The 26,265-nt window shown below is 42.7% G+C and overlaps 3 protein-coding genes across 16 annotated transcripts in view; 1 reads left to right on the top strand and 2 right to left on the bottom strand.

Moving 5' to 3' along the window:
- Positions 1 to 10,308, top strand: part of PHF20 (PHD finger protein 20) — a 43,311-nt gene extending 33,003 nt beyond the window's left edge. For 2 of the 3 annotated variants that reach the window (XM_083508379.1, XM_083508378.1), the window contains 6 exons: positions 956 to 1,131; positions 2,615 to 2,750; positions 4,516 to 4,711; positions 5,215 to 5,614; positions 7,221 to 7,392; positions 8,435 to 10,308. In XM_083508379.1, the coding sequence (XP_083364505.1) occupies positions 956 to 1,131; positions 2,615 to 2,750; positions 4,516 to 4,711; positions 5,215 to 5,614; positions 7,221 to 7,392; positions 8,435 to 8,577 (1,223 nt within the window). In that variant the 3' untranslated portion in view covers positions 8,578 to 10,308. The remainder of the gene's footprint in view (positions 1 to 955; positions 1,132 to 2,614; positions 2,751 to 4,515; positions 4,712 to 5,214; positions 5,615 to 7,220; positions 7,393 to 8,434) is intronic. The other variant, XM_083508380.1, reaches the window with a different exon arrangement.
- A 231-nt stretch (positions 10,309 to 10,539) lies between these two features.
- SLA2 (Src like adaptor 2) lies at positions 10,540 to 21,963 on the bottom strand. 7 transcript variants are annotated; one of them, XM_083508428.1, is made up of 8 exons: positions 18,467 to 21,570; positions 16,488 to 16,661; positions 15,290 to 15,386; positions 14,210 to 14,296; positions 13,907 to 14,010; positions 13,620 to 13,769; positions 11,452 to 11,584; positions 10,540 to 10,990 (listed from the first exon to the last, which is right to left on the bottom strand). In XM_083508428.1, exons 2-8 carry the CDS (start codon positions 16,594 to 16,596, stop codon positions 10,861 to 10,863), a joined length of 810 nt encoding a protein of 269 aa, XP_083364554.1. In that variant the 5' UTR covers positions 16,597 to 16,661; positions 18,467 to 21,570; the 3' UTR covers positions 10,540 to 10,860. The 7 variants fall into 7 exon arrangements, with proteins under 7 accessions (XP_083364554.1, XP_083364555.1, XP_083364556.1 ...); XM_083508429.1 differs by having other exon boundaries at positions 16,488 to 16,636; XM_083508430.1 differs by having other exon boundaries at positions 16,488 to 16,636; positions 18,730 to 21,570.
- A 110-nt stretch (positions 21,964 to 22,073) lies between these two features.
- Positions 22,074 to 26,265, bottom strand: part of NDRG3 (NDRG family member 3) — a 65,891-nt gene continuing 61,699 nt past the window's right edge. For 3 of the 6 annotated variants that reach the window (XM_083508421.1, XM_083508419.1, XM_083508420.1), the window contains 2 exons: positions 25,746 to 25,784; positions 22,074 to 24,785 (listed from right to left, as the gene is read on the bottom strand). In XM_083508421.1, the coding sequence (XP_083364547.1) occupies positions 24,616 to 24,785; positions 25,746 to 25,784 (209 nt within the window). In that variant the 3' untranslated portion in view covers positions 22,074 to 24,615. The remainder of the gene's footprint in view (positions 24,786 to 25,745; positions 25,785 to 26,265) is intronic. The other 3 variants (XM_083508423.1, XM_083508422.1, XM_083508424.1) reach the window with 1 other exon arrangement.

The following is a 26,265-nucleotide window of genomic DNA, read 5'->3' as shown; positions in this document are numbered from 1 at the left end:
AGCCAGTTTAAATAAACAGCACTTTATTGTCTCTTGAAAATATAGATGATATCTTAAAGAGTCATGCAGTTGTGAAATTGAACGTTGTGTGAGTGGACATCCTTTCCTCCCCATGTGCTCACAGAATATTCTCCTGAGGGTTGTAGGACACTCTGGAGTAGATTTGGTACAGTTAACAACCAAGTGCAGCACTTTGAACTTTCCTCAAATGAGTAATTGTCAGAGCATCCAAGGGCACTATTGATCTGGGGGTTGAACCTTTCTCCTGCCCCTGGTGATCCTTGAGTCTGGGTTAGTTTTTTATCCAGATTGCCATTCATTTGCTTAGTTTTGTAGTCCTCAAGAACAAAAGCAACTAACCACTACATGCTGGTCTCTAGCATTAGAATCTCTTTGGTTTAGTGTCCCCTTAGAAACCAGTTTTTGTGTAGATGGAAGTGGTGTAACCATTGCTTCCATGAGTAGGCAGTATAAGCAGATTACTATTGGGCTATGGCCAGAGAAAATACTTGGTGTCAGAAACTTTCCTTGCAGCTATGGTTACCCAGGAGCAAGTCCTTATTACTTGATGGCAAGCGCCACAGAAAAAGTAAGCATGTGTAGGGTTGTAGTTGCATGTTGACATGATCTAGTCAAAGCAAAGCATACAAGTTTCATTGATTTCAGTGAGACTGGCTTCCTTTTATTACATTGTTTCTTGTCCCAGTTTTCAGTCAAGAAATTGAGGGTTTGGCTGGGTTTTACCTTATGTCTCGCATTTGTTTAGCAATGGATACAAATTTAACAAAGCATCTGAGTCTGGCACAGAAACACAATTTTAAGCATAATCAGGAATGTGTGAAAGTCTTATCAATGGATATTCTTTTGCTAACATTGTTTAGAATGACCATCTCCTTTGGCAGCTTTCTGGAACTACTTACACAGATTTTATTCCTATTAAATTCTTTGCACACAGAGGATGATACCTTGAGTGAGTCATCTGCAGATAGTTTGCTTTGGAGCGACGATGACTGCAGTCAGGACATTGATGTAACAACTAATCCTGATGAGGATCTTGAATACGACGATAATGACTTTGAAATTGTTCGGTGCATTTGTGAAGTGGAGGAAGAAAATGACTTTATGATTCAGGTACATGGTTGTAGATTGTGAGTGTAATGAAGTAAACTGAAACACATAAGTAATTATCAAGTATATATTGAAGTTTTATTGATATATTTATGGATCTGTATGGTTCTACCTTGCTATATTTTCATGAAAGTCTAGGTTGCACATTTGTAAATAAATAAATAAATAAATAAATATATTGCAGTGCTCTCCTGCGTGCCCAAACAGTACTTAATTAGGAAGATTCATTTGTGCATGTTTTATAATAATATGTGTGGATGGATAGATTAGATAGATAGATAGCAGAGAATCCTCATTACCAAACCACAAAATGGTGATGCTATGGAGCTTAACTGTTATCTGAAATTGTTTTAGAATAGAGTAGATGGTGTCAGATATGAAAAACTTTAATTGTTTGCATTTGCCTCTTCTTCTGTTACTTTCTGACTTATTTTTATTGTGTTGAAAATATTATCCCTAAGAATGTTCTGAATTGTTCTTAGCTGTAACCCTTGCTTGTGCAATTCATGCTTAGGTGAATGCTAATGTAGTAGCACTTAGAACAAATTCTTAAGATTTTAGAATGACATAGAGCTCTTTTAATCTTCCTAAGAAAACCCCCAAAATTCCATTACTGTACAAACATGTTGCTTCCTCCCTCCCTGTAACTCAAGGCTGTACTTCGCTTGTGTAAAGAAGGGGTAGGCATTTTTCACTCAGGAAGCTGGAGAAATAAGCCCTCCTCCCTACCATCCAAGTTTACCTGGCTTGTTAACTATAATGGTGGTAGCGATAGAGGATGGCCTACTTCTCCCATTATGATGCCTGGCTTGGGAGCAGGTAGTGATGTAGTCTTCTCATTTAACATAATCCTGAGGATGACATATCTAAGTCTCCTGGTATCTGGCTCACATTCCAGCCATTCAACTGCTGCTAGAACAGCAGTTTAGATAAATAGGCTGAGAGTTTTGAGATTCATAAGAGGGAAAGACCAGAAGATCCTGGTGGAAACAGAAGATCAATTAATAACACAGGAAAAAATGGGATTAGATTCGAAATAGTTCAGTTTATTGAGGGAAATAGTTTGGTATGCTTAGTTTGATACAGCAGGTGTTGGGGCCGATTTGGCCTCCACTAGTTCTAATACACAAGACTATATGTCGTATTTTCCTTCCAAAGGTGTTACATTCACATGGGAAAACTTAAGTTTTTGCTTCTGACATAATTTCTCTATAGATATATTGACCTGATATTTCCTGATTAATTTTCTTGCTACCTGATTTCCATGTTGCATAGTTTGTAATTTTCCAGTTTAAGGGAAAAAAGAATAATTTCCCATAATAACTCTTCTCTTTTTCATTTATTCTGTTTGTAAAAGAAATATGCACCAGCAACATACAGTCATGTATTTAGGCCTCTAAAATACCTTTAAAGTGTTTGTTTGTGTGTGTGTGTGTGTGATGCATACTTTGTATTGATCTAGTTCTGTTTATTTGACTTACAACAGTGTGAAGAATGTCTCTGTTGGCAGCATGGAGTCTGTATGGGTCTATTAGAAGATAATGTACCTGAAAAATATACCTGCTATATTTGTCAAGATCCTCCAGGTACAAAGATTTCTAAGGTTGCAGAGTCTTCAAATAGTATGTAGTAATTATTATTATTATTGTCTTGTCTCTTTTAAATATGACCTATTTGATTTTGTTACTGACTTATCTTTTGTTAATTTGCAAGTTTACATTATTATACATCTGAAGCGATACATTAGATGGAACTTTGTTTTCCTTGTCATTTAATTCATACTGTTTGGAGCATTCCAAATGAAGCCACTTACAATGATTGTAATGGAAGTGAGGTAAATAACTTATTACTCCCTTTGTTCCACGACTGCCATTCTGGGGAGACCAGTAGTGCCAGAGGCTAGAAGGCATGTTCCTTGTAACCCCAGATGGGCATGGTTTCCAGGGATCCAAGGCAGATGCTTGCAAAGGGGAAGCAGAGATTGCATCCAGTTTATCTGTTCCTCCCTCTCATAGCACACACACAGCATGAATCAAGTGACTATAACATGAGAGGTTGGAATAACCCTGAGAGTTGGGCTCAAATGCATTCAGGACCCCAACAGCTAAATTCTATGAAGACTCTTAAGAATAGAAAAGGAAGGTAGGGGGCAAATGGAAGAGGCAGAAAATAACAAAAAGAACATTTTAGTTCAAGTCTCATCTATTCCAGTATAGCTACTTTGATAAGGGCTTCTGGTCTCCTCACATATAGCAGCAGATGGTCAGTTGAGGAACAAGAGACTGTTTGGCAACAGTCATCTTTTGAAGAGTTTCTGACCTAGCTGGGTCTTGATTGACAGGTGGCTGTATCCAGCCAGTCAGAAGTCAATCGTATCCCTCAGGGAGGTAGCTTGACACCTTCTGGGAAATGCATTATGCATTATTATCGGCCAAATTTCCATCTCCCTGCTAGACAGAACCTATTCTGTTTGCATATTCAAGGGGAGATGTGACTTCTCCACTAAAAGAGAATGGAGAATGAGCAATTTTGGGTCCTCACTGCAATGACAGTTGTATATAATAGTGTGTGGAAAAGAGGTTAAACTGACCTGTTTTCAGCCAAATGATTTCTGTCAGTATAATTTGTACCTTTTGAAAAGGAAAAAACTGTTCTTGTGCCTCTAGGAAACAGCTGTGTAGAGATGGTGACCAGAATACACCACTGCAACAGGCGAGCCCAATTCTGGCTTTTCCCTTCTCTTGCACTCCTCACAAGGAAGGTGCTGCTGAAACCAAAACAAACTCACTGTCACAGCAGCACCTATCTTTTCATTGCCATAAGGAAACAGGTTTTTTGTGCAGTGGCGACAGTAGCTTTCTCCACACTTGGAGCCAAGGATTTTGTGTGTTTATATTCAAGTGCAAAGATGTGGTTAACTAAGTTTCAGATAAAGATTTCTGTGTGTGTGTTTATACAGAAGAAAGTTCCACTATGTTCAGTGTGCTAGTGTAGATCTGATTACATCCTTTGTGTCTTTTACCAGCTTCCAAGCCTTCTTAGACTGGCTTCAAATGAAATTCTGCAGCATAGGACTTGCATTTTGATACTCACTAGTTTTTACTTTAGTTAAATGATATCCAATTCACTATTTTTTTAAAAGCCAAGAGAGAATTTGAGTATTACTAAATGTCATCCTTGTTTGAAGCAAATGCGTGGGGAGTAGATTTTTTTCTTTTGCAATCGCACTTTAAAGTTGACTTTGTACTATTCCTTTTTAGAAGTTACTATTATTTGGGGGAGCAGGGGAAGAGAATAAAGATTAAGTAGTAGAACATGAGAATTTTTTGATCAAGAGTTTTCATATATTTACTTTTGTAATCTTACCCTCTCATTATTCTGCTTCAGGTAAGAGATCCAGTTTGAAATACTGGTATGAGAAGGAGTGGTTGTGCAGTGGTCACATGCATGGCTTAACATTTTTGGGAGAAAATTATTCCCACCAGAATGCTAAGAAAATAGTAGCTACGCACCAACTTCTTGGCGATGTGCAAAAAGTGATAGAAGTACTGCATGGACTTCAACTGAAGATGAGCATTTTGCAGTAAGCATTGTTTTTGCAAGTTCTCATTTGAATCATACTGATAGATTTTTGAAGAAGTGTGGTTAGCATTGCAGATCTCTGTTGTGTATGGCGTTCTGTACTGTAGATCTGAATTTGTAATGGGCTAGTGTGTCCTTGCTGCTAACCCATCTTGAGAACTGGACACAGTGACCTTCCATCTCATATGCTCCCCCCTCTTCTAGTATAGCTGCAACGGGAGAGTTCAGAAACTGTCACTGTCAACTTAAATTAACCACAGCTGGCCATGCCATCCAATCCTAGACAAACTGATCTCAACTATAGTTAGTTGAAATAAACCAACTTTAAACCATATTTTATTACGCTGACCATAGTTTATTGACTACAGTTGACTGCACACTTGACCATGGTTAATCTTAGCAGAAGTGAAAACTTCTGATGTTCTTGGAGAAAAGGGGTAGGTCATCTGAATCGTCTGTAAAAGTTTTTAGTCTTGACTTCCACTTATTTACTTTTTTCATCAGAAGCAAAGAACATCCTGACTTGAAGCTCTGGTGTCAGCCTTGGAAACATCTTGAAGTAGATGAAAAATCACACAGCACGCGCCTCATTCATATTGATGAAAACTGTTGCAAAGAGGAGACTTCAAGTTACAGAACTTTTAATGGAACCATTGAGAAACCTTCAACCATTCCTTCTGTAGAGGAATCATATATCACTAGTGAACACTGTTACCAAAAACCTCGAGCCTACTATCCTGCTATAGAACAGAGACTTGTTGTGGAAACCAGAAATTCAGACATTGATGATGGTGTCAATAGGATAAGAGAGAATGGAGATGATACTATAGTAGAGAGATTAGGATGGGAGCTGGATAGAGAAATACACAAATTTGAAAATGAATCGAAACATAACTACTCTAAGGTATGTTGCATTGAAGTATTTCTGAGTTTCCGCAGCTGGGAGAAGGAAAATCTTATCTCCAACACAAATAGATATGATAATCCCTGCACAGGGAAGAGCCGAGCTTGTATACAGAGGATGAGGCAGCATACCTGTCCGTACAACTTGGAAATTCTGAGTAGTTGCTAATGGAAATAGAAATATACATATAATACATTGCTGGCCAACAATAGAAAATAAAATGCAAAGGTGAGAATTGCAGGCTGTATCTAATGCTGCTCCTTGCACTGACAGAAGGCTCTTTGATCAGTTGTAGAGGAAACTGGAAGGGAAGTGATTTTCCCCACATCTTAGACTGTTCCGGAGGTTCTCTTAACTCCTTAAAATAGATTTTGGACACATACAGAGGGCATCACCAGGAGGGGGAATCGGTAATATCATCTCCCTCCCTATTCCACCGGAAAAATCCTCTGCTGAATCAAAAAGCCTTCTGTCAGCACAAGGGACTCCATTTGATACAACCTGTGCAACTGAAAACCCCTCACATCGGAAAATTGTGATGAAATTTCAGAGTATAGACTATTTGTCAGGAGAGCTGCATAGAACTAACGTGCCTATCTATTATTTAGAAAGGTTACATTCTGTTCTAATTTGGGTGCCCCCCTTTTTTAAAAAGAAAAGAAAAGAAAAGTTAACTAGCTTTCAGAGTGGAAGTATTTTCTATACAGTGGTGCCTCGCAAGACGAAATTAATCCGTTCCGCGAGTCTCTTCGTCTAGCAGTTTTTTCGTCTTGCGAAGCAACCCTATTAGCGGATTAGCGGTTTAGCGGCTATTAAAGGCTTAGCAGCTATTAAAGGATTAGCGGATTAGCAGCTAAAAGGCTATTAGCCGCTTAGCGGCTTAGAAAAAGGGGGGGAGCGGAAAAAATCGGAACAGTTGCAAGACCATAGGGGAAATCGTCTTGCGAAGCAGCTCAAAAACGGAAAACCCTTTCGTCTAGCGGGTTTTCCATCTTGCGAGGCATTCGTCTTGCGGGGCACCACTGTATAATACAACAGTATTTTTACTCTGTGATTCTCTTAGGCCTTACTTCTGTGATGACTGTATATGAACCATATATTAAGACATCTCCATAAGAGTACACAAGCTTTAATATGTGTTGTTTTAATGTTTGTGTTAATACTCCATATTATTTTCCAAACTGTACTCTGAAAAACAGCTTGTAGTCATAAAACCCAGAGTTCTGCAGCATCTGACAAAGGAACTTACTGATATACAATTGAACCTTGTATATCCCGAAACGTTCAGAAACCAAGGAGCAGCTTCCAATTGGTGCAGACACCCTAGAAACAGTAGCTGACAGCCGCATCAGACATTTGGCTTCTGAAAAACGTTCAAAAACCGGAACACTTCTGGGTTTTCAGCATTCGGAAGCCAATTTGTTTTTCAACTAAGCCGTTTGAGAACCAATACATACAATGGATTGTATCTATTTATACTTTGTCTTTTGTTCCAGAAGTAGCCCCATTTGTAGAGCCAGATTTTCCTTTAAATTACATTGACTGATTTAATTCCTATAAGCCTATTTAATGCCTATAAGCATCATTAATTTGTGTATTTTGATAGGTAAGAGAAAAAGTCACATCGGAGGAAGCTATTGAAGTAAAACTGCTGGAGAAAGACAAGGAAGGAGTTGTGAATTCCCAGCTGCAGTGGCAACTCAACCTTCTGGCCCATGTTGAGTCTCTGCAAGATGAAGTTACTCATAGGATGGATTTAATTGAAAAGGAGCTGGATGGTAATGATTTGTTCTTCCCTTTCCTACAGCCTTTGCCAGCTTACAAAGTTATCTTTCCAGCAGCTGGTGGAGCATGAGACTCTTAATCCCAGGGTCATGGGTTTGAGCCCCATGTTGGGCAAAGAGATTCCTGCATTGCAGGGGTTGGACCAGATGGCCCTTGCGCTTCCTTCCAACTCTATAATTCTATGTAACGTGTAAACACATTCAAATTTCTTTCAACCTCTTTCCTAATAAATCTTTGGCATAGCTGCCATGCTCAGAATTCATATTGTCATTAAGCTATCCACCACAGCCCAATATATGCCTTTCCTGCGTAGCCATTGCCAACTGAAATCCCAAGAGTGTACTTGGGAAGCTATGAATTTTTTTGCCTTAATTGTGCACCACTTTATAGTTTTGAACCCCATTTGCTATTTTCTTGCTCATTCATCTAGAATGAGGAGAGCCTTTTGGAGCCGTCACAGTCTACCTGAATTTTCACTATAATAAATCCAGATAATTTGGTTTCTGCAAATTTGCCCACTTCGGTGTTCATCCCTAATCCAGGTCTATGGATGAAGAGGTTAAATAGCACTGGTTCCGATAACACCATCACTCCATAGTGAATAAGTGGTGGGAGCTTATTCCTGTTTTCTGTTTTCTTTTTAGCCATTTACTAATCCATAGCACTGCCTGCCTTCTTACTCTATGACTTTTACTTACAAACCTTTGGGGAACCACCCTGACAAAAAGCTTTTGGCAAGTCCAAGCATATGATCCTACTGGATCAACACATCCATGTGCTTATTGGCAGAATTTCAAAATGTGATGAGGCAGAACTTTCTTCCCTTTGTAGAACCCATTCTGATTTGTTATTTTTATTTACTTCGTTTTTCTAGCAGATACCCTGGTACAAACGTTAAGCTAACTGGCCTGTGATTTCCCAGAGCCTTTTTAAAAAAATGACATTTTGTTGGCTATTTTCCAATCCTCTAGTACAAATTAGTTACCAGTGACTGATGTGTGCACATTTTTAAACATTACTCTTTTTTTCTTCCAGTTTTGGAGAGCTGGTTGGATTATACTGGAGAGCTGGAGCCACCAGAACCACTAGCTAGACTCCCCCAACTCAAACATTGTATAAAACAACTCCTCACAGACTTGGGCAAAGTGCAACAAATAGCACTTTGCTGTTCCACATGATACTGGAGACTTCTACGTGATGGCTGGAGCGCATCACATGAATTGATCACTCTCTGTTAAATGGAATAGCATGCTTGTTGCATGTGATGCAGAACTGACTTCAGGGAATTGTTTAGGGACAAGGGTCACTCTTCAGACAAGTGATGGGGTTGCCCTTACCTTTTGTTCATTTGGCTTTTGCTAGGCATTTTTAACATTATGGAAAGGGATTTAGTCTTGTCTTCAGAGGCTAGGAGCAGGCTGGTAATAAGACTTTTCACTCCTTGTATCAAGTTGTTGAATTCAACATTCACGTTCTTTGCATACATACACTGACAAAATTGTGCCACTGGAGAACAAAGTTCTAAGAGCCAAAAATTATTAGTTGACCAAGGCTGTAAATTACATTCTGCATAGTTTATTTAAATAACTAGTGCACCAGACAGTCATACTTTATTTCTAATGGTTTATGCATAACCACAGTATTTAATCAATAGAGAAGACGTTATTTTCAAGCCTAGCAAGTATGAATGTCTAATTTAATTGTAAACTGTTACAAGAGGTTTGCAGATTATGACCTGAAACTTGTCTACTATTTTGAATAGATGTAGTAGAAGGTCACAACTTGGTTGCACTTCTTTTCTTAGTAAATGATTGTTTTCCGTATTTATCATGTCATTGTAGCATGACTTAAGGTACTGGGAAACCCTTTTTTTTGTTGTACTTCTGTACATTCTTGAATTTCTAAATCTGGCCATGCTGTGCCTCTCATGACCTAGTGCTGATGAGACACCCTCATGGCAGGGGACAGGACGGTCGGTGAGATATAAGGTGTACTACAGATTCAGATTTGTCTGTGATGGACACGGTGTAGTTTTCTACCCTACTGTTAATAATTGCCATTCCGGTTATAGTTTGAAAAGTAGTCTTTTTCAATATTATAAACTTTCTCATTGTAGAGACTTGTAAATGTGTGGTTTTGGGAATCAGTTTATTTTATATTTGTGTAAATGGAACCTCAAGATCTATGCATGAGGTACTGTCCCCAAAGCATGGGGGCATTATGTTAAAACAGTATGTTTCAGAATCCCTTTTTGTACTTTTATTTAGTTTCCTTATTTGTATTATTTGTGAGATCAAAGTGAAAATGCTGCTTATGTTGAAGCTACATTATACAGTACCTTTTGGAAACATTGGTGTATTGTAAGTATTCGTTATGTTTTTAAAAAAGGTTTGCCTGCAGATCATATTTCCATAATTGATTTTTGTGTTGGACAACACCTGGGACAAAAGTTACTTCAAGCTGGACAAGAATGGACTATTTTTCATTGATGGTGTTCTGAATGTTGGATTTTTTATTACCTTGATATCAGTTGTTTTTGACACCACCAAAGTTTTAAAATTAAAGCACATTTGTGAGTTGAAGACCTGTTAAGTGACAAATTGATAATTATGGATATAAATCTGTAATGTTTATATGCTGCAGAATTGATTATGTAAATTTCAGTTAGCCAATGTTTGTCATAGGAGTAACAATTACTTCAGTTAACATTTTGACCAGCTAATTTTTTCAGAAAGAATTATTACACTATTCTGAGTTGAAACGAAGGCTTTTGTGCCAAGACTAATTTCAGGGAATAATTTGTCTCCAATTTATTGGCACTTATTGATATGAGTGTAACATCTGTACAGCAGATAAACTTATTTTGCTGTAATAATTTGGAATAAAGCTTATGTGACCATTAAATGACACCTGGCTGTCTCAAAGTAGCATAGTGCTTGTATTACAGGAGTGTTCACAGCAATATTTAGTTACGTAGCCAACACCAGCTTTATATCTTTCCCATTGTGAACAATGAAGGTGAGTGATTTAACAGTTGTGGTGATCTGCTGGTGTTTGAGTGGCTTGCGGTTCTTGTTGGTTTGCCATGTAAATATCCTTTACAGATGTTGAGCGAAGTGAACTCTGCTGAAATGCAGAGCTTTATAGGAGTAGTCATAAATACACAGCCAAGTTTTATTATTTAAAAATATTATAAATACATATATATAGTCCTCGTAAATGAAGCCCATCAAGGCCTCACTACATGAGGCTGCCATCTTGCTGAAGCTGAGCAGGTCTGGGTTTGGTCAGTAGTTGCAATGGGAGCCACATGATGGAAGACCAGCAGAATATAATTATTAAGTAGATAAATTAATGTGAGCGAGCATTAAAAACTGTAGAAAGAGGTCAGTACTGAAGTCCTGTCTTCCACATTCCAGAAATGCTTCCCAACGGTAGCCTTAATTGTATATGCATCTTTCTCACTTTTCACTGATTGTGTCCTCTGACGGCAGCTCTTCAGTCATTAACAGGTAGGAAGTGACAGCTTCCCTCAGGCCCAAGCTAATTGGCGAGTCTTCTGCTAACGGATTTTCTGCCAACAAGTCTGAGCTAGACAGGAGAAAACATTGAAAGATTAAAATATGCCGTGAAGCAGAAGGATAAACATCCTTCTCTCGCAAAGACGTTCTCATTATAGCATTCTGGTAGATTGTTCCCACACAAAAGCAGGCAGACTTCCCCACTGCTTATCCCAGTCATACCACTGTCAGAAACTTGCTTTTATCTCTTGTTGCTATTAGCAAGTACAACCAAATGCTTCTCTTGCAGCAGAAGTATTTACCCACTACAGATTAAATGGTCTTATGCTTGCTGCAACCAGTGAATCATCACAGCAGCGACCGTCTGCAAAGATTGCTGTCTTCTCCTTAGAGGAAGGATGCCCAACCAGAACATGGTTTTGAAGGCTGATAGTGCAGCAACATGAATTCATACAAGCCCAGAGAAAGAGACTGCTTAGGAACTCTGTGCTGAGTTCTGTGCTAGAAGAAAAGAGGATAATAATAAAGTACCTGCTGATCTCCTCCCAGTTGAGAGCTGGCTTCTTTACAACCATTGGTTGGGAGAGATTAGACTTCTGCCACAATGTAGAGCCTTGGATGAAGCACGGTTCCTTCAAGCAGCAGCATAAGCCATCTCCAACTTCTGTTAACAAAAGGAGGAAAGAATCTCCTAATCTGGGTCTTCCATGCATAGCCACTAGGTATTCCAGACCAAGCGCATAGTAGTAAACAAAGCTAAACTGCACTGATCACCACATACTTGTTTCAACCTTGCTATTTTAAACCAGTGTGTTGGTGGCAGCACAAGGTGAGGAGCCTTTTCCAGCTCAAGCGCCACATTCCCCTGTGGGCATCCTGGAGGTTGCATGCCAGAGCAAAAGATGCAGCTTCTAGTTTTGTGCAGTAGACTGACTTGCGTGTAAAAAAGGGGGAGGTTTCTACACACACACAGGCATTCAAGGCATGGTCACAATTCAAGGATACATCCTAGCCATGCCAAAGTACTTGGAAGGATTCAGAGCAAGCTTGTGAGTCAGATAGAAGCGATTGGAGAGCCCACCACCACCACTTTAGCATGAGCAAGGAAAAGGCATCCTGTTGCGTTCCCCAAGGCAAATAAGCAGACTGCAATTTGTGTGAGTGGCAGCACACTTGCACACCACCCAGAACTAGTTTCACCAAGCATAGGATTGAAACCCGTGTGCTGAATGAAGTTGAGCAGTGCAAAAAGTACAAAATAAGTTGGGTATCAAATTATGATTTCTCGTGGCCAGGGAAGCTCAGCTTCCCCACTCCTTATTCTACAGAAGCAACGTGAGCCTCTTTTCCATCTGCTGCCCAGCCAGGAAGTTTAGCAGAGGAATAGCAGGCAGTGTGTACAATTGCGTGTGTGAAGAGCAACCATCCAACCCGTTAAAGTCATGGATGAGGAATTTGTATTGCTCCAGTGGTTGAACTTCCAACTCCCATCATCTCCAGGCAGCATAGCTAATGGTCAAGGATGATGAGAGTTTGTAGGCTGTTAACATCCGGAAAATCAGAGTTTCTTGTGCATGAAATGTAATTCCCAGTACAAAGTGCACAGTCAGTCAGTCTGTTATCATAGACTGGAGTCTGTTACGGTACTTCTTTTAAGGTAGTCTTATGGCAGTGTATACTACAGGCTTTTCCTGCATTGATAGCTGCCGCTTATAGAGCCCTGATGATGCCTCTTAAGCACACATTTGTTTTTTTCTGACAGGAGTGCATGGCAGCTATTCTCTTCTATGGCAGAAACTAAAGATGTTACACTTGGGTCAAACCTGCTGATATGAGAGAAGCCTCTTACATCAAGGGTCCATACTGGCCCTCTCATTCTCTACATCCATCTATCCCTCACTTGCTAGTGCAAGATGACCGCCTACACAGGTATAACAGATGGACTGGTCCACCTACTTACCCACTGGGCTTTAGCACAACTCTCATCTTTTTACACAAGAGGATTTGTCAAGGCCTGACTTCAGTTTTGGGGAGGCCTTGGGCAGGCTGCTCTCCATAGAGCCTCCCAGTGCCCTCTGGCATTTGGGCTCGCCTGCTGCAGCCTCCCTTCTCGAGGGAGCCAGTGTATCCAACCCACTACAGGCTCCTACGCACTACAGCAGGGGTCGGCAACCTAAGGCCCATGGGACACAAGTGGCCCACGGGGGTCATTTAACTGGCCCCCGAGCCACCCGCTCGGCGAGTCCCCACGTGCTGCACCAAACCAGCACGGTGTAGGGACTCACTTTCGTAGTCTGTGCAGACGCCAAAAATTGCAGGCACGCACACGATCCTGGCCCACGGAGGGATCTCCGCTGGAGTGAACCGGCCCAGACAAGGTAAACCTTGCCAACCCCTGCACTACAGCAGCAAGGTGGGAGACTGCCAGCCTCCCCCCCCCCCCCATACACTCGCACTCAGGCTTAGCTGGTGGCTGTGTCAAGGGCTGCTGCTGCAGTAGCAGGGCATGAGCAGGTGCAGGAGGAAGTGGCTGGCTGCTGTGAGAATACAGCCACCAGAGGGCCCAAGGTGTCAGCCCAGTATGCCAGCTGCTGACACCAGGATTGCTTTGTAACTACTGGAGGCCGCCTCAAGCAGGAACAAAACAGAATTTAATCTCTCCCTTTTATCAACCCGGAAGCAGGGGAAAACAAAATTACCAGAATAGTACTCCACCAGCTCCTGCAAGCTCGAGAAGGTGAGGCGAGGGGAGATGTAAAGCCAGCCGTTTTCCATGCAGTTAATGCGATAGTGTTTCACGCAATCCCAGGAAGCACGAGTTGCGTGTCTGATAGACAAAGAGTAGCAACCTGCATGTGAGAGAGAACACCATCAGGCCACAAAGTAGTATAAAATCATCACCTCTGAACTTTCTGAGCCACACTCTTCAGCCCACTTTGTTCCCTAGAATCCAGTGAGTCAGAAGATTTCTGAAGAGACTCAGTACCTTTCTTCATTTGGCTCTCTCTGACCAGAAAATAACCTTCACTGTTGGAAGGCAGCAGCAACAGCTCCTCAGCCTTTGATCGGCTGATGCCCTCATAGAGCCACCTGGAAGAGAAGCGCACGCCACTGTTACTGCCCAGAACCCTTGTCCCATGCAGGCTAAGACTGGATCCTCCAGGGATATACACTCTTAGGCAGCTGTGGGGGGGGGGACACATCCTGAACTGCCCTACTGCTGCCCAAATTACTCCCAACCAGACCATTTATATTGCTGCAGCATAAACAGGAAAGCAGAAACTCCTACCCGTGAGAGATTTTGGCAACATGGTTGCTGGGAACATAGCAGCCTTTGCCCGTGGTTACTGACTCCACTTTCCACCATTCACCATCTCTGTTAAAAGAAAAGCATATTGTAAAATTGAGAATCAAGACTTTCCAATGAGCTCTTCCTTGAAGATCTTCCCTATTCATAATTGAGAACTAGGGAAGGGGGCAGGCCATTACCGTGACAAAAATACTTAGACTGTTTCCAGCAGCTTTCCTTTTTAACTAACAGGGAGAAAATCTGTTATTTGTTGATAGGTGGGGATAAATACAACATCGCACTACAAGAATGTTCAGTCGGTGTAAGGATTTCTGCTTATACAATGGAACATTCTCCCTCTCTCCTCACCCTGTGCCCCCTAACTGTTCTAGGGGTTCCCCCAACCCTCTGGAGCAGATATGGGGAGGGTGTGGCTGGGGGGAGGAGTGGAGGGGAAGTCCCATCACACAAGCAGAAATCCTTGAGATGAGGGATTCCTTAGTTGGATAGTACCCAACGTTTCTCAGTTTCCTTAGCAGCCCAGATGGATCACACAAAATTTCATCATACAACAGGAGGTCTCATGTGCTGGAGACCATCTATGTGAAAATGTATTTATATACTATTTGTATTTCTGTGGTGACAAATGGTTTCTAAAAATTAAGTTTGACTGGCTGACTTGTTTCTTACATTTGTATACCACCTTTTTATCCAATGAGCTAAAGGTGGTCTACATGGTTCTCCCCTTTCCATTTTCTCCTTACAACACCTCTGTGAGATCGGCTAGGCTGAGGGACTTTGACTGGGCCAAGGTCACCCAATGAGCAGGAAATTCAACCACTGGTCTCCCAGATCATAGTCCAATACTGTTATACCACATTGGCTCTCAATTATCTTTTATATATTTTGTGGATACTCAAGTAGAAGCCAAAGGAACTGGGCCTTAAGCACAAACAACAGAGAGCTTAGCCTCAGAGTTCAGGCCAGTTCCACAAGGACACCCTTCTTCCACACCTTTGTGTATGTTTCAAGATGGGTAGAGGGAATTCTGTCATTCATCATCTCAGTGCAAGTACTCACTCAGATAGCAAATTCAGCTGCTCTCCCATCCACAGTATTGGCTCTGCATGTCCAGAAGGGAAATTACACACAGCAACAGCTATAGGGGTACTCTCACCTACAAGTTAATAAAGAAAGACATAGTTAACGAACGACTTACAATCTTTCCATGCCTTGAGCTTCCCTAGGATGCAATCTATGTGCGGCTGCCCTTGAAGAGTATCAGGAAACTTCAGGTGTCCTAGGAGCAGGGTGCACTCTTATTATAACAGCTGCACTGGCTTCTAGTTCATTTCCAGACACAATTCAAAGTGCCCTAAATTCAGGCCCTAAATAGCTTAGGCTTAGGTTATTTAGCTGGTACAGTGGCTGGTGTTAATTTTTAGAGCTCTAGTTGACTGGGGTTTATGGATTTTTAGCCTTTCTTTGTTAACTGCCCAGAGAACATAGATGATAAGCCAAGTACAGTAGTTCCTTGGGTTACAGACGCTTCAGGTTACAGATTCCGCTAACCCAGAAATAGTATATCTGGTTAAGAACTTTGCTTCAGGATGAGAACAGAAATCTTGTGGCGGCGGAAGGCCCTATTAGCTAAAGTGGTACCTCAAGTTATTAACAGTTTCAGGTTAAGAACGGACCTCCAGAACGAATTAAGTTCTTAACCTGAGGTACCACTGTAATGGCAACAAATGATCTAAAAGACTTCCCATACAGAAGCTGTGCAAACCTTCAGATCAACAGAGGCAGCTTCTCTTGACATCCCATTGGTGGCTGGGGCACCACAAAAGGGCTTATTGATTGTGGGACTCCCTCCCCAGGGAGGTTTGTTTTGCCCCCTCTTGGCTGCCTTCCCCTGCCTGATTAAGACATTCCTGCTTCACCGGTTAGTTAGCCAGCAAAGCTGAGAAGTGTTTAAACTAGTAGTGGCAGCCAACATGGTGCCTTCCATATAGGTCTGGGACCTCCAGTTCCCATCAGTCCTAGCCAACACATCACCAATGGTCAGCAGTGGTAGGAGTTGCAGTCCAAGACTATCCAGAAGGCACCATTCTCCCAGTCCCGGATCATCCTTCCCCCACCTGGTACCTTCCACTGTGCTGATGGTCCCAAGTTAGCAGTGGTCATTCATTTCAGTGGATCTGCCCCGAGTAGGACTAGCATTGGATGCAACCCTAAACTTTCTATGTCCAGGGATCGGTAGCACAGAACAACCTCCCACCTTGTGGCCTGACAGCACGGCTGAGGCCAAGGGCCTGGCTGTTCTCTACGTTGGACTGTGGGCTTGGCTGAGTAGCAATCTGCTTCCTCCTGCTGGGCAAACTTCCCATCACAGTCTGCCGTCAGCTGGTAGATTTAAGTAATAGTGGTCTAAAATCACAGTACTGAGAGAGACCTTTTAACAAGAGAGAAAACAGAGGGTCATCAGCATCAACTTCAAGGTTGCATCCAGCCTCCCATTGAGCTTCCATTCAGTTGCTCACCAATGATATAAGAGCTTTTTCTACATGCTAAAACTAAATGCTGATCTAGGTTCCCAGCTTGGAGTCCTCTGTCCTTGGCTCCACTCAGTCACATGCTCCAAAGGACCTCTTCTATCAGCCATTATCCATCATTTGCTCTGAACTCAGTTATCTGCCAAGTGTTTGAAGTGTCCTTGCATTGCGTTAGGGAAAGAGGCAAGAAGCCATTTGCTGCCTCTGTAAGATGTTACTGGCTTCATCACTGGTTTGGTTATTGGTTTGAGTCCGCTAGGGAAGTTAACATTAATAGCCCAAGGAAGAATTAGTTAACCCTGGAAAAAGACTCAAAATCAGAGGGGTCATGAGGACATAAGCTGGCCTGGCCTGTGAAAACAAGTAGGAGTTATGCCTCTGTAAAGCATTGTAGTCAGGCTAGATTAAGAAGGACTGAAGCCTTGGAGTTGTACTACTCTGCAAGACTGCAGTACCAAGAAAAATATGGATCTTTATAGTACAAGGTACACCATCCTGGTTAAAGGAAACAAAAATTGGATGTCTAGGATGCTAGCACTGAGCCCTCCCTTGCCTTCCTTTGTATCTTTAGCCACGTGAAGTAAGTTGGTGGGCAAAAGTGAGCAAAAACCATGAGAAGCAAGTTTAAAAATGAAACTACACTTGCTCAGAGTGTTGTGGTGGTGCTTTTGTAGTCCATGGAAGCTTTTGCAACAATAAATTGCTTAGTCTTTATCTGAGGTATCTGATAGCTCAGTCAGTAGGGCATGACACTCGACTAGGTGACCTTTGGAATCCCTTCCAACTCTACAATTCTATGTATTTCCTTACTTTATGCATTCATTTTTTGGATAAGAGGGGCCATATTTGGGAAACTGCTGTAGGAACCCCCAGCCACTTTAATCCAGCCTTGAGTTGCCCAGTAGGGGGTGATTAACACTCTTCAGTGAAGACTATCCTACAGTAGAGGTGAACAGATGAAGAATCTCTGCAGTACAAAACACAGCCAAGTTAGGACATGTCACACTCATTTGAAAAGATGGAACTTATTGCCTTAGCCATAGGTTTGATGTACTCCCAAGTATTTTGCAAATCAGTTTGGACTGTACTGCTGAGAGCACATGCCTAGGATGGCAGTGTTAAGATACCATCCATTTCTAACCTGGTTACAATATGCACTGGCTAATCGTGTTTGGAAGTAATGGCTCCACTATCTTTGAAACTTATGTCTCACCCACAGTTTGAAAGCTAAACAGATTAACTATTGATAAAAGAAATAATCTTTGAGTAGAGTTTAAGTCCGTATCAGTATGACCAGGCAACAAACATCAGTTCTGGATCTCAGCCCTGGTGGCCAGTAACATAGCTATCTGCCCCAATAATTAAAAAAAGCTTTCCTAAAGTTAACCTGTATTGCCGTTTCCTGTTAGTGGATAAAGCCTCATGGTTACTCTTCACACTTCTATGGTTTCCACCGTGGTACCAGGGACATAGGGACATTCAAGGCTCCTCTTTCACTATTCTCCTACTTATCTTAATCCTACAATGAAGCACACTTCAGCAAAGCATTTATTCACCTACAGTGGCCTCTTTGCCCCACCAGTCTTCTACTACTATCACCATAAAATTTGCCAAATCCTTGGTTCCATTTCTCAAAAGCATCGTGGTCTCTAGCTCCATAACAGTTCCTCCTGCTCCCAGTGATGCAACTGTGAGCACCACTCACCTGTCTATCCCAGCACCAAATGGCCACAGGCTCTTCAGAAATCACAGCAAGATGGTGATGCGACAAGAAGAAGCAAGAAGCTCTCTTGCAAAACAGGACCCTTGAGGACAGTTGGTAGGGTGGAGCCCAACCCCAGTTCCCCTGGCTGTAATCGTTTCTGGATAGGAGTCAGAACACTGGGTCGCATCTCTCAATACATAGGCATGCACCAACACAAATCCAGACCTGTTCCTTTAATGAACAGTGTCCAAAGATAAACGCACCTGACCAGATTCTCTGCATTCAGTGCTCTTCAGTAGTTTGGATTTCTTGCTGCAGCGTCTTCCAAGCAACAGGCTGCCCTCTTGTTCTGTACACAAGTACCCAAGTAAAATCCAAGCAGCAGAATCCTCTTGGCCCTTCTTCCCTGAAGCACAGCTTAAGCCAACAGCCGGTGAGTTTGTGCCGCTCCTGTTGTTTGACTGCATGTTCTTGAGAAGAGCTGAATCTCGAGAACCCACAAGCTGCTCAATTTCCTTTTGACGTAAGTGGAAAAATGGTTGGTGTGACAGAAAAAAAAGGGGGGAGGAAACCACACAGAAAACAGATGCTTCTACAACACTGTTTGACTTTATTTTACAACAAACTAGAGTCAGGTAATTGCAGCAGGCTAGATACTACCTGTGGACGGGTGGTCATTTATGGAGAATGGCCTTTCTTGTCCCCCAAAGGGACACCATTGTTTTAGAATCCAGACAGACAGGTACACACTGCAAGTTTTAAATCCAGAAAGTGTCTCGTGTGGTGGTGGTGGTTCAGTCTAGAGAACCAAAGGGCGCAGATGTGGAGGTGGCATACCTGCCCTGAAGTCTCTTTTGGTGGCCAAAGAATACTGCTTTAAGATCATTGGATGAATGAATGTTTTCAATTGCTTTTAGAATGCTTTAATATGTTTTAGAATGCTTTTGCTTTGTTTTTAAATGGTACATCTGTTTGCCTCCCTGGGCTCCTTGGGGAGGACAGGACTGGATATAAATTCAGTAAATAATGACAGCAACAGCCCTACTTTGGTCCTTAAGCAATGCAGTTGGTTGGTTAGCTTATACAACCTTTCATGTGACAGGAGGCCTCAGTACTATTAAGTTCCTGCCTACCTGCCATTTATGAGATTGTATCTTTCACAGCAGCCCAAAATAAACTCCTATCACCACCACCATCTCCAGCTGGTGGTGAGTATAGACCTCACAACCAACCAAACGCCTCATGAAAACAAACAATGGGTGAAACAAAAGTGGAGCAAGCGGTCAGTGGAATAAACCTATTTTCTGCTCTTTCAGGGCAATACTTGATGGTATAATAACCATTTTATCCAACTATTTTCAAGTTGTTTTCTTACCATGAGATGTAGTTCTGAAAACACCTCTGCAGTTTCCTCAGTCCCATGGAAAGTAACGTGAGTAGCGAACATCATGAACATTTTCCATGAGCACTTGTATTTAGAGATCCCGATGAAGCACTTTGTTCCTTGATGTTCCTGTTAACTAGTCACAGCCCCCAGATTGCTACATCAGGAAGTTTAGATGTCCAATGTAGATTTCTTTTATATTAAAAAAAAATTCTTCCATGGACAAGTGGAGCTTTCTGGCAGTATTAGTCATAAGTATTATGTATGCAAAGACGTCACAAAGCTACCCTCAGAATAACGTGAGGCTGCATTTGCGTGGGCAGCACCCAAAGGTCACAAGGGCACATTGAGAAGTAGATGGAGGAATCTGGGTTGATAAGGTGTCAGACATATATTCATAACATATTCAAAACAGCCACTCAAAATCATTTTGATCAAGAAACCTGAAACCTCCACAATGCTTCTCCATATGGTATATACATCATATGTACATTAGTGGATCATTCCAGGTGTTAGACCTCTGGTACTATCAATTCTGTAATGGTGTGTGTTAAGAGACAAGCAACTCTAATTGTAAATAGCAAGCGAGTGTACACATTTCAGCAGCAGGAATGGTTTTGTTAACTCAGTCTCGAAGAATTTACTATGCTTATGAAGTTCCATGTTAATGCAGTCCCAAGCAGAGAGAGCCATACTCTCATGTGAGAATTACTTTTGCTCACCCTTTTGTTCAATTTGTTGCTTTTTAGTTACAGAAACCACTCTTTGGGAAAATTCTCTTACGCAATATAAAAGATCTGGAGGTGGGGGAGAGTCAGGGATCTCTGAGAAAACCACACCCACCTGAGGACATTTCCCCCCGAAGGTCTTTGCCCACCCCTACCCCCCGGCGGCAGCATAACTCCTAGTGCATGCTGCTTTCTGTTGTCCATGTGCAATTTTTTGGGGGGGCGGGGGTGGAGAAACCAGTGTGTTTTTCTTTTTTAAAGGACTTTCCTGCATACTTCATGGATCTCTCCACATCTTAAAGGACCCAACAGAGCCTTGTTTCTTTCACATTTCTGGTACTTGCCCAAACTGAAACACTAACGTTTATGAATGGGGACTGTACTAGGTCAAGATGGTGTCATAGCCCTGGGCATGAGTCCAAAGGTGAGCTGGCTAAGTCTGGAGCAGCTGTAATGGTGCTGGCCTCGAGCTCACGGAGTCCAAGCAAGGAATCTTAAATAGCTGCCTCCTGCACTGTGCCAGCCCAACAATATGGGGAGTGCATCAGGTGGGAGGCCACTGAAAGAGAGATTAACACTTATTTTCTAGATGTAGCCCTTTAAGATCCACATTCTTCAGGCCAACAGGGTGGGAACAGTGGGGTGTGTGTGTGTGTGTGTGTGGACTCATAAGGCCTCAGTAAGAACAATATGCTTGCTTAGAATTATCTTCGGTGTTGTAACTACTGATCTGCCTCATAACCAGCTCAGAACAAAATATGAAACGTCATGAGTAGTCTGGGAGAGAGCAGTTTCCGTAGGGCAGGGACGTCCAACTCCCAAGAGGCTGCTATCTACTCCGGGGGGTGGGGGTGGGAATCCAGCAGTGATCTACACATTTGGGGGGGCGAACCCAAAGTTGTTAAGCTTTTTGGGGGGAGCAGGCCAAAGTTATTGAGCTTTTTTTTAGTTTTGTTTTCGCAGTCGTGTGCCATTGAAGGAAAGTGGGCTGGGCCAGATGCTCTCTCCCCCCACCCCCACCCCCGTGGAGAGAAGGGCCTCCGCGATCAACATCATTCTACCACTATCATCTGGGGATCGACCTGTCAATAGCGGTCGACCGGTTGGACATCCCTGCAGTAGGGCAAGGGGACTTTCAGCACCGTGTTACCCTTCATTTGTTCATACTCTTCCCTCCACCACCCCAACCTCAAAATTCTGGATGAAATTTACATGCTATAACTACACAACTTGTGTCTCTTTGATTTTTTAATATTATCTACACCTCAGTCTCTCTACCATGGCACTCAAAAACGACTCAAAAATATATGCACTGCATAGAAACATTGACAGGACACTAGCTATGCTGTCCATTCAGGGTTTTGTGTTTTTGAACACTGGAGAAACTCACTGTTTCATTTGATGACGAAGTCATTTGATGACAAAATCTGATAGTTCTGAGCTCTGGAAATTAATAGAGACTAGTCCAAACTTGGAATAAACACACAGAGCCACATTAACAATGAGACTCGATTATAGCTTTATTTAATTAGTACGAATTTTCCCTCCCAAGCAGAATCTTCCGGTTCCCTATTTGAAACAGAGCTGAACCTGGTTTTTCCAAGGATCTTGGCCCCATGAGCCAAGTATATTCTGCCACTGTATTATGAATAAGTCAGCAGCACACCAGCAATTATTTCACCCTCTTATCAGATCAGAAATCACACACTTCTGGTCTTCTGTGACCCAACGGGAAGCAGAAAAGCAGCAACCTTTCGAATTCAGGAGATCAATATAATCTGGGAACTATCTAGCTCCCAGGGCAAACCTACCCACTTCTATCAAGACTGCTGAATTTTTCAAGACAATAGATTTAATATCAGCCTATGAAAAATATATAAAAAAACAGGCCCTAAACAGAGCACACTGTTACATTATACAGTACACAGATGCATTCCCTTAGCTCAATACAAGCTCAAGACGCCTGCATGATGCAAGCAGAACAAATCATAGACCCAATATAGTCCCACCCGCACCCCAAGTTTTTTTGTAGCAACATAACTGCTTGGGGAAAGGCTATAAAATTGGCTTGCCTGTCCCTCCAGATGTCCAAAACCGTAATCTGAAGTCTCCACTGACCAGTTTGCTAAGTTATTCCCACATATTGCAAACAGCATGTTTCATAATTAAAAGGCTTGGGGATTCCCCATGAGGAGGCTATAGCAGTGAATAGGGAAGTTTGCAGAATGCCAGTTTTAAACCAGGAAAATGGGGGTGGGGGTGGGATTGGACTACATACAATTTAATAGAACTGGCATTGCAATTGTAATGCATCAGTGTCCAGCAAGTTTAGCAAATATAGAATAAACACTTCCCAGTTGTTGAACATCAAAATTGCTGCTACATCAAAATTGACATTATTACCATAGAGCACTGTGTGACTACTGGGACCTAGGCTGAAAAAACAATCCTCCATCAATGATTTAGAAATCTATGGTTTTTCAGTTAATATATAGTTCACTTTACTCAACCATTAAATATATTTTGGAAAATTCATTTTATTTTTGGAGAGTGGCTGTCTAACAGGTGTAATTGATTGTGCAAGTCACTATCATGAAACAGTCAGGGTAAGATATTTGTATGAACATCTTAAGCCAACTGTTCTCTTCTTCTTCTCCTCCTCCAGCTTGGGAAAGCACTGGTCCCCCCGCCGCCCACCCCCAGGGTGGCAGAAGTCAGTCATTCTAAATATAATCCAGCTCCCTTTCTAAAGCCTCTTTAAGCCAGCACTCTGGCTACCGCAGAATGTATAAAATCCCTTGTACACTGCTGAATAGGACACTTTCATCAGGGAGAGCTAAGCTCATGAGAAACCTTGCTCTTTCTTTAACTGGTATCCCAACAGTCCTGGTAGGAGATGCCTTTCACCCACCTCTGCTATGAAAGACTTACACTTCCCTACAGTGTGAAAATATGCAGCATATGCCGGGAGTTCAGACAGTGCAGGATTCAAGACCCACCCACCCCTGAAGTTTTAAAACACTGAATCTTCACCCCTGCCCCAAAGACATTGTAAAGACTGCAGCCAAGAGCCCTAATAACCTTCAGCAGAAGCACAACTAGAAAGCAGTTCTAAGTGCACAAGCCACAGAAATTATTTGGATTCAAAACAAAACAGGAGACCCACCACTTTCACATGGTTTGACAACACAGGAATCGGGGCGGGGGGGGGGAGGATTGGCACCAACATATACAGTAACTCTCTCCATTAGCACCAATGGAATGTTAGCGCAATGGATGCGTACAGATGTGACGAGCGCGCTGGGGAAGCTCACTTGCCACCCTTGTGCCACACACACACAGTCTGAGCTCAGGAGGATTCTGCTTTTCCAGTTTGAGTAGAAGCTAGATTAGCACAGCATTGATTGGCCAGCCCTTGAGTCACTCGTAAATGTTCCCCACCCACCCAAAGCATTGCTCTGTGCAGCGCCGATTAGCTGACAGCCATGGCTGAGTCATGAAACCTCCCCACTTTCTCAGAGCATGTTCCAAAGAGTAAAAAAACAACAACCAAGACTGAGCAAATTCCCGCACAGTAAAATCCTTTTTGTCAAAATGCTAAACATCACAAGAAGCAGGTGACGTATGAAGGCCGGGAGCGGTGGTGGTGCGGAATAAACGCAAAGCAGACAGCTCACCTGAAACATGGCGGCCGTGTGGTGAGAAAGGAGAGAGAGAGACTGCTCTGGATTGTGTGTCAGCAAAGGCGCTCACCCTGCACAACCAACCCTCCCCACCCCAAAGGCCCACAAGCCCACTCCTGTTTTCAGGAACGTCTGTACACAGCCTATGTTTCTGGAGCCAATGCAGGGAAAAAAGAAAAGATTCGGAACATAATGCCAAAGAGACAAATAGCTGAGAAGGTGGCAAGTAAGATGGGCAGGAACAAGGTTGGGAGGGGGACTTATTAATGCCACATGTTTGGGTGAACACTGGATTCTGGGTGGGTTCAGAAGGGGAGAAGAGGGATTGTCTGGATACAGAAGATGGTTGCTTGCTTAGCAGGATACTTCCATAGTCTGAGGAGCACCAGCTGCTCCAGGAATTCCAGCCGCTGCCTCCCCTGGGTTGCTGGCTTGAGACCGTGTTTGGCTGCTCTCTCCAGAGCCAACGCTGGAGGACGACTGGGTCCGGGAGCGGATCAGTCTGGTCATACTTGCAGATGGCACTGGAAGGAGAGAGGCAGTGAAGACCAGAAATAAGCAGGTTTTGTTTTACCTTACTAGAAAATGCCTTCGAAATGGAAGAAGCGTAAAGTGGGGGGGGGGGAGAGTGGTGCTGCAGGAAAACAAACAAAAGGACGCATCACCTTTTCGGAGCTGCCTCCAAGGCGATAGCGCAAGGTTACACTGGCAAATGCAAGTTTCCCAAACCCATGTTTACCATGGTGAAACAAATGTGGGGGGAGGTGTAAAGGAGAAACAGCAGGTGGGAATAGGTGCTTAATCCCTCCAACCTCCCCTGCAGATACAATCCCACCCAGCTGCTCCACCCCCACATTCCCTAGTTGTGCTTTCATTTTGTACCCCTCCCACTTGCAAGTGCCCCCCCCATCTGCTGCATGATAGGATTGCCGTATTTCAAACAGTGACAACCCGGACAGAAATGTTGTTGAGTCTTGCCCAACACTGTTGGACAGACATTGCTAGGGACAGCGGTATTCCGGAAATTCCAAACATATGGCAAACCTATGTATGAGGAAATTCCAGGGTTGAGAATTCAGTTTTATTTTTAGCATATGATTCCATTCTCAGGCATGAAAATGAAAGGCACGCATATGATTGAGGATGCTTAAGGCTTGATGTGCATAACTGCCGAAGACTCATTGCAATGCAGTCACCTCTCTGTGTGTGCATAAGAGTGCATAAACTACTATGCTCACATAGTAGTTTTAAAAAAGAAGAAGAAGAAGCCAGGAATCATAGATTTTACTCCTGGATCATCACTGAGCTGCAGAACCATGCAACAGTCAACCAAATGCAAATGAAACCACTAAGAAAATTGTAGCGCAAGAAGCGTACAGTGGGGTGGCCTAAGAATGCAAAATGTCGCCAGGCCATGCTAGAAGCAGAGTAACGCATCAGAAAAAAAAGTAACTCAGTCAAACCAGCCACACATTTGTAGGTACCTGACTCAGTGCTCAGGTGACTGAGCTGCACGTAAGGGACTGGAAGCAAAGACAAGAGAGGGAATGGGAAATACAGGTTAGTGTAGGAATGACATGCCTAGAAGAATGTACGCTGCTTGAGCACCAAGCCTGAACACTCAGTCTTTCAGTATTTGCAACATGGTAGAACTTCAGGCAATGTGCTTAACACCACACTAGATGACCTGCAAATATAGTTTCTAATTTCTTGGGCCTTTAAATGTCAAGCGATTTTTCCCCCCAACCCTAAATTTAATTTCTTGCTATGTACCTTCTTTTTGCTACAGGCACACAGATCAGGAAGACAGGTGATGCAGGAATTTCCCCCCGATGAAGTTACCTGTAGCAAAAGGCTTGATCCTGTTTTGAATACAAGTACAGGGCTGCCAATCTAACCACAGGATTAGGTAAAGGTAAAGGGTAAAGGGACCGCTGACCGTTAGGTCCAGTCGTGGCCGACTCTGGGGTTGCGGCGCTCATCTTGCTTTATTGGCCAAGGGAG

Source organism: Podarcis liolepis (assembly GCF_965112155.1).
Source record: "Podarcis liolepis genome assembly, chromosome: 6".
Taxonomy (NCBI): Eukaryota; Metazoa; Chordata; class Lepidosauria; order Squamata; family Lacertidae; genus Podarcis; species Podarcis liolepis.
The sequence above is the reverse complement of the archived record's forward strand: the minus strand, read 5'-3'. Positions and strand labels throughout refer to the sequence as shown.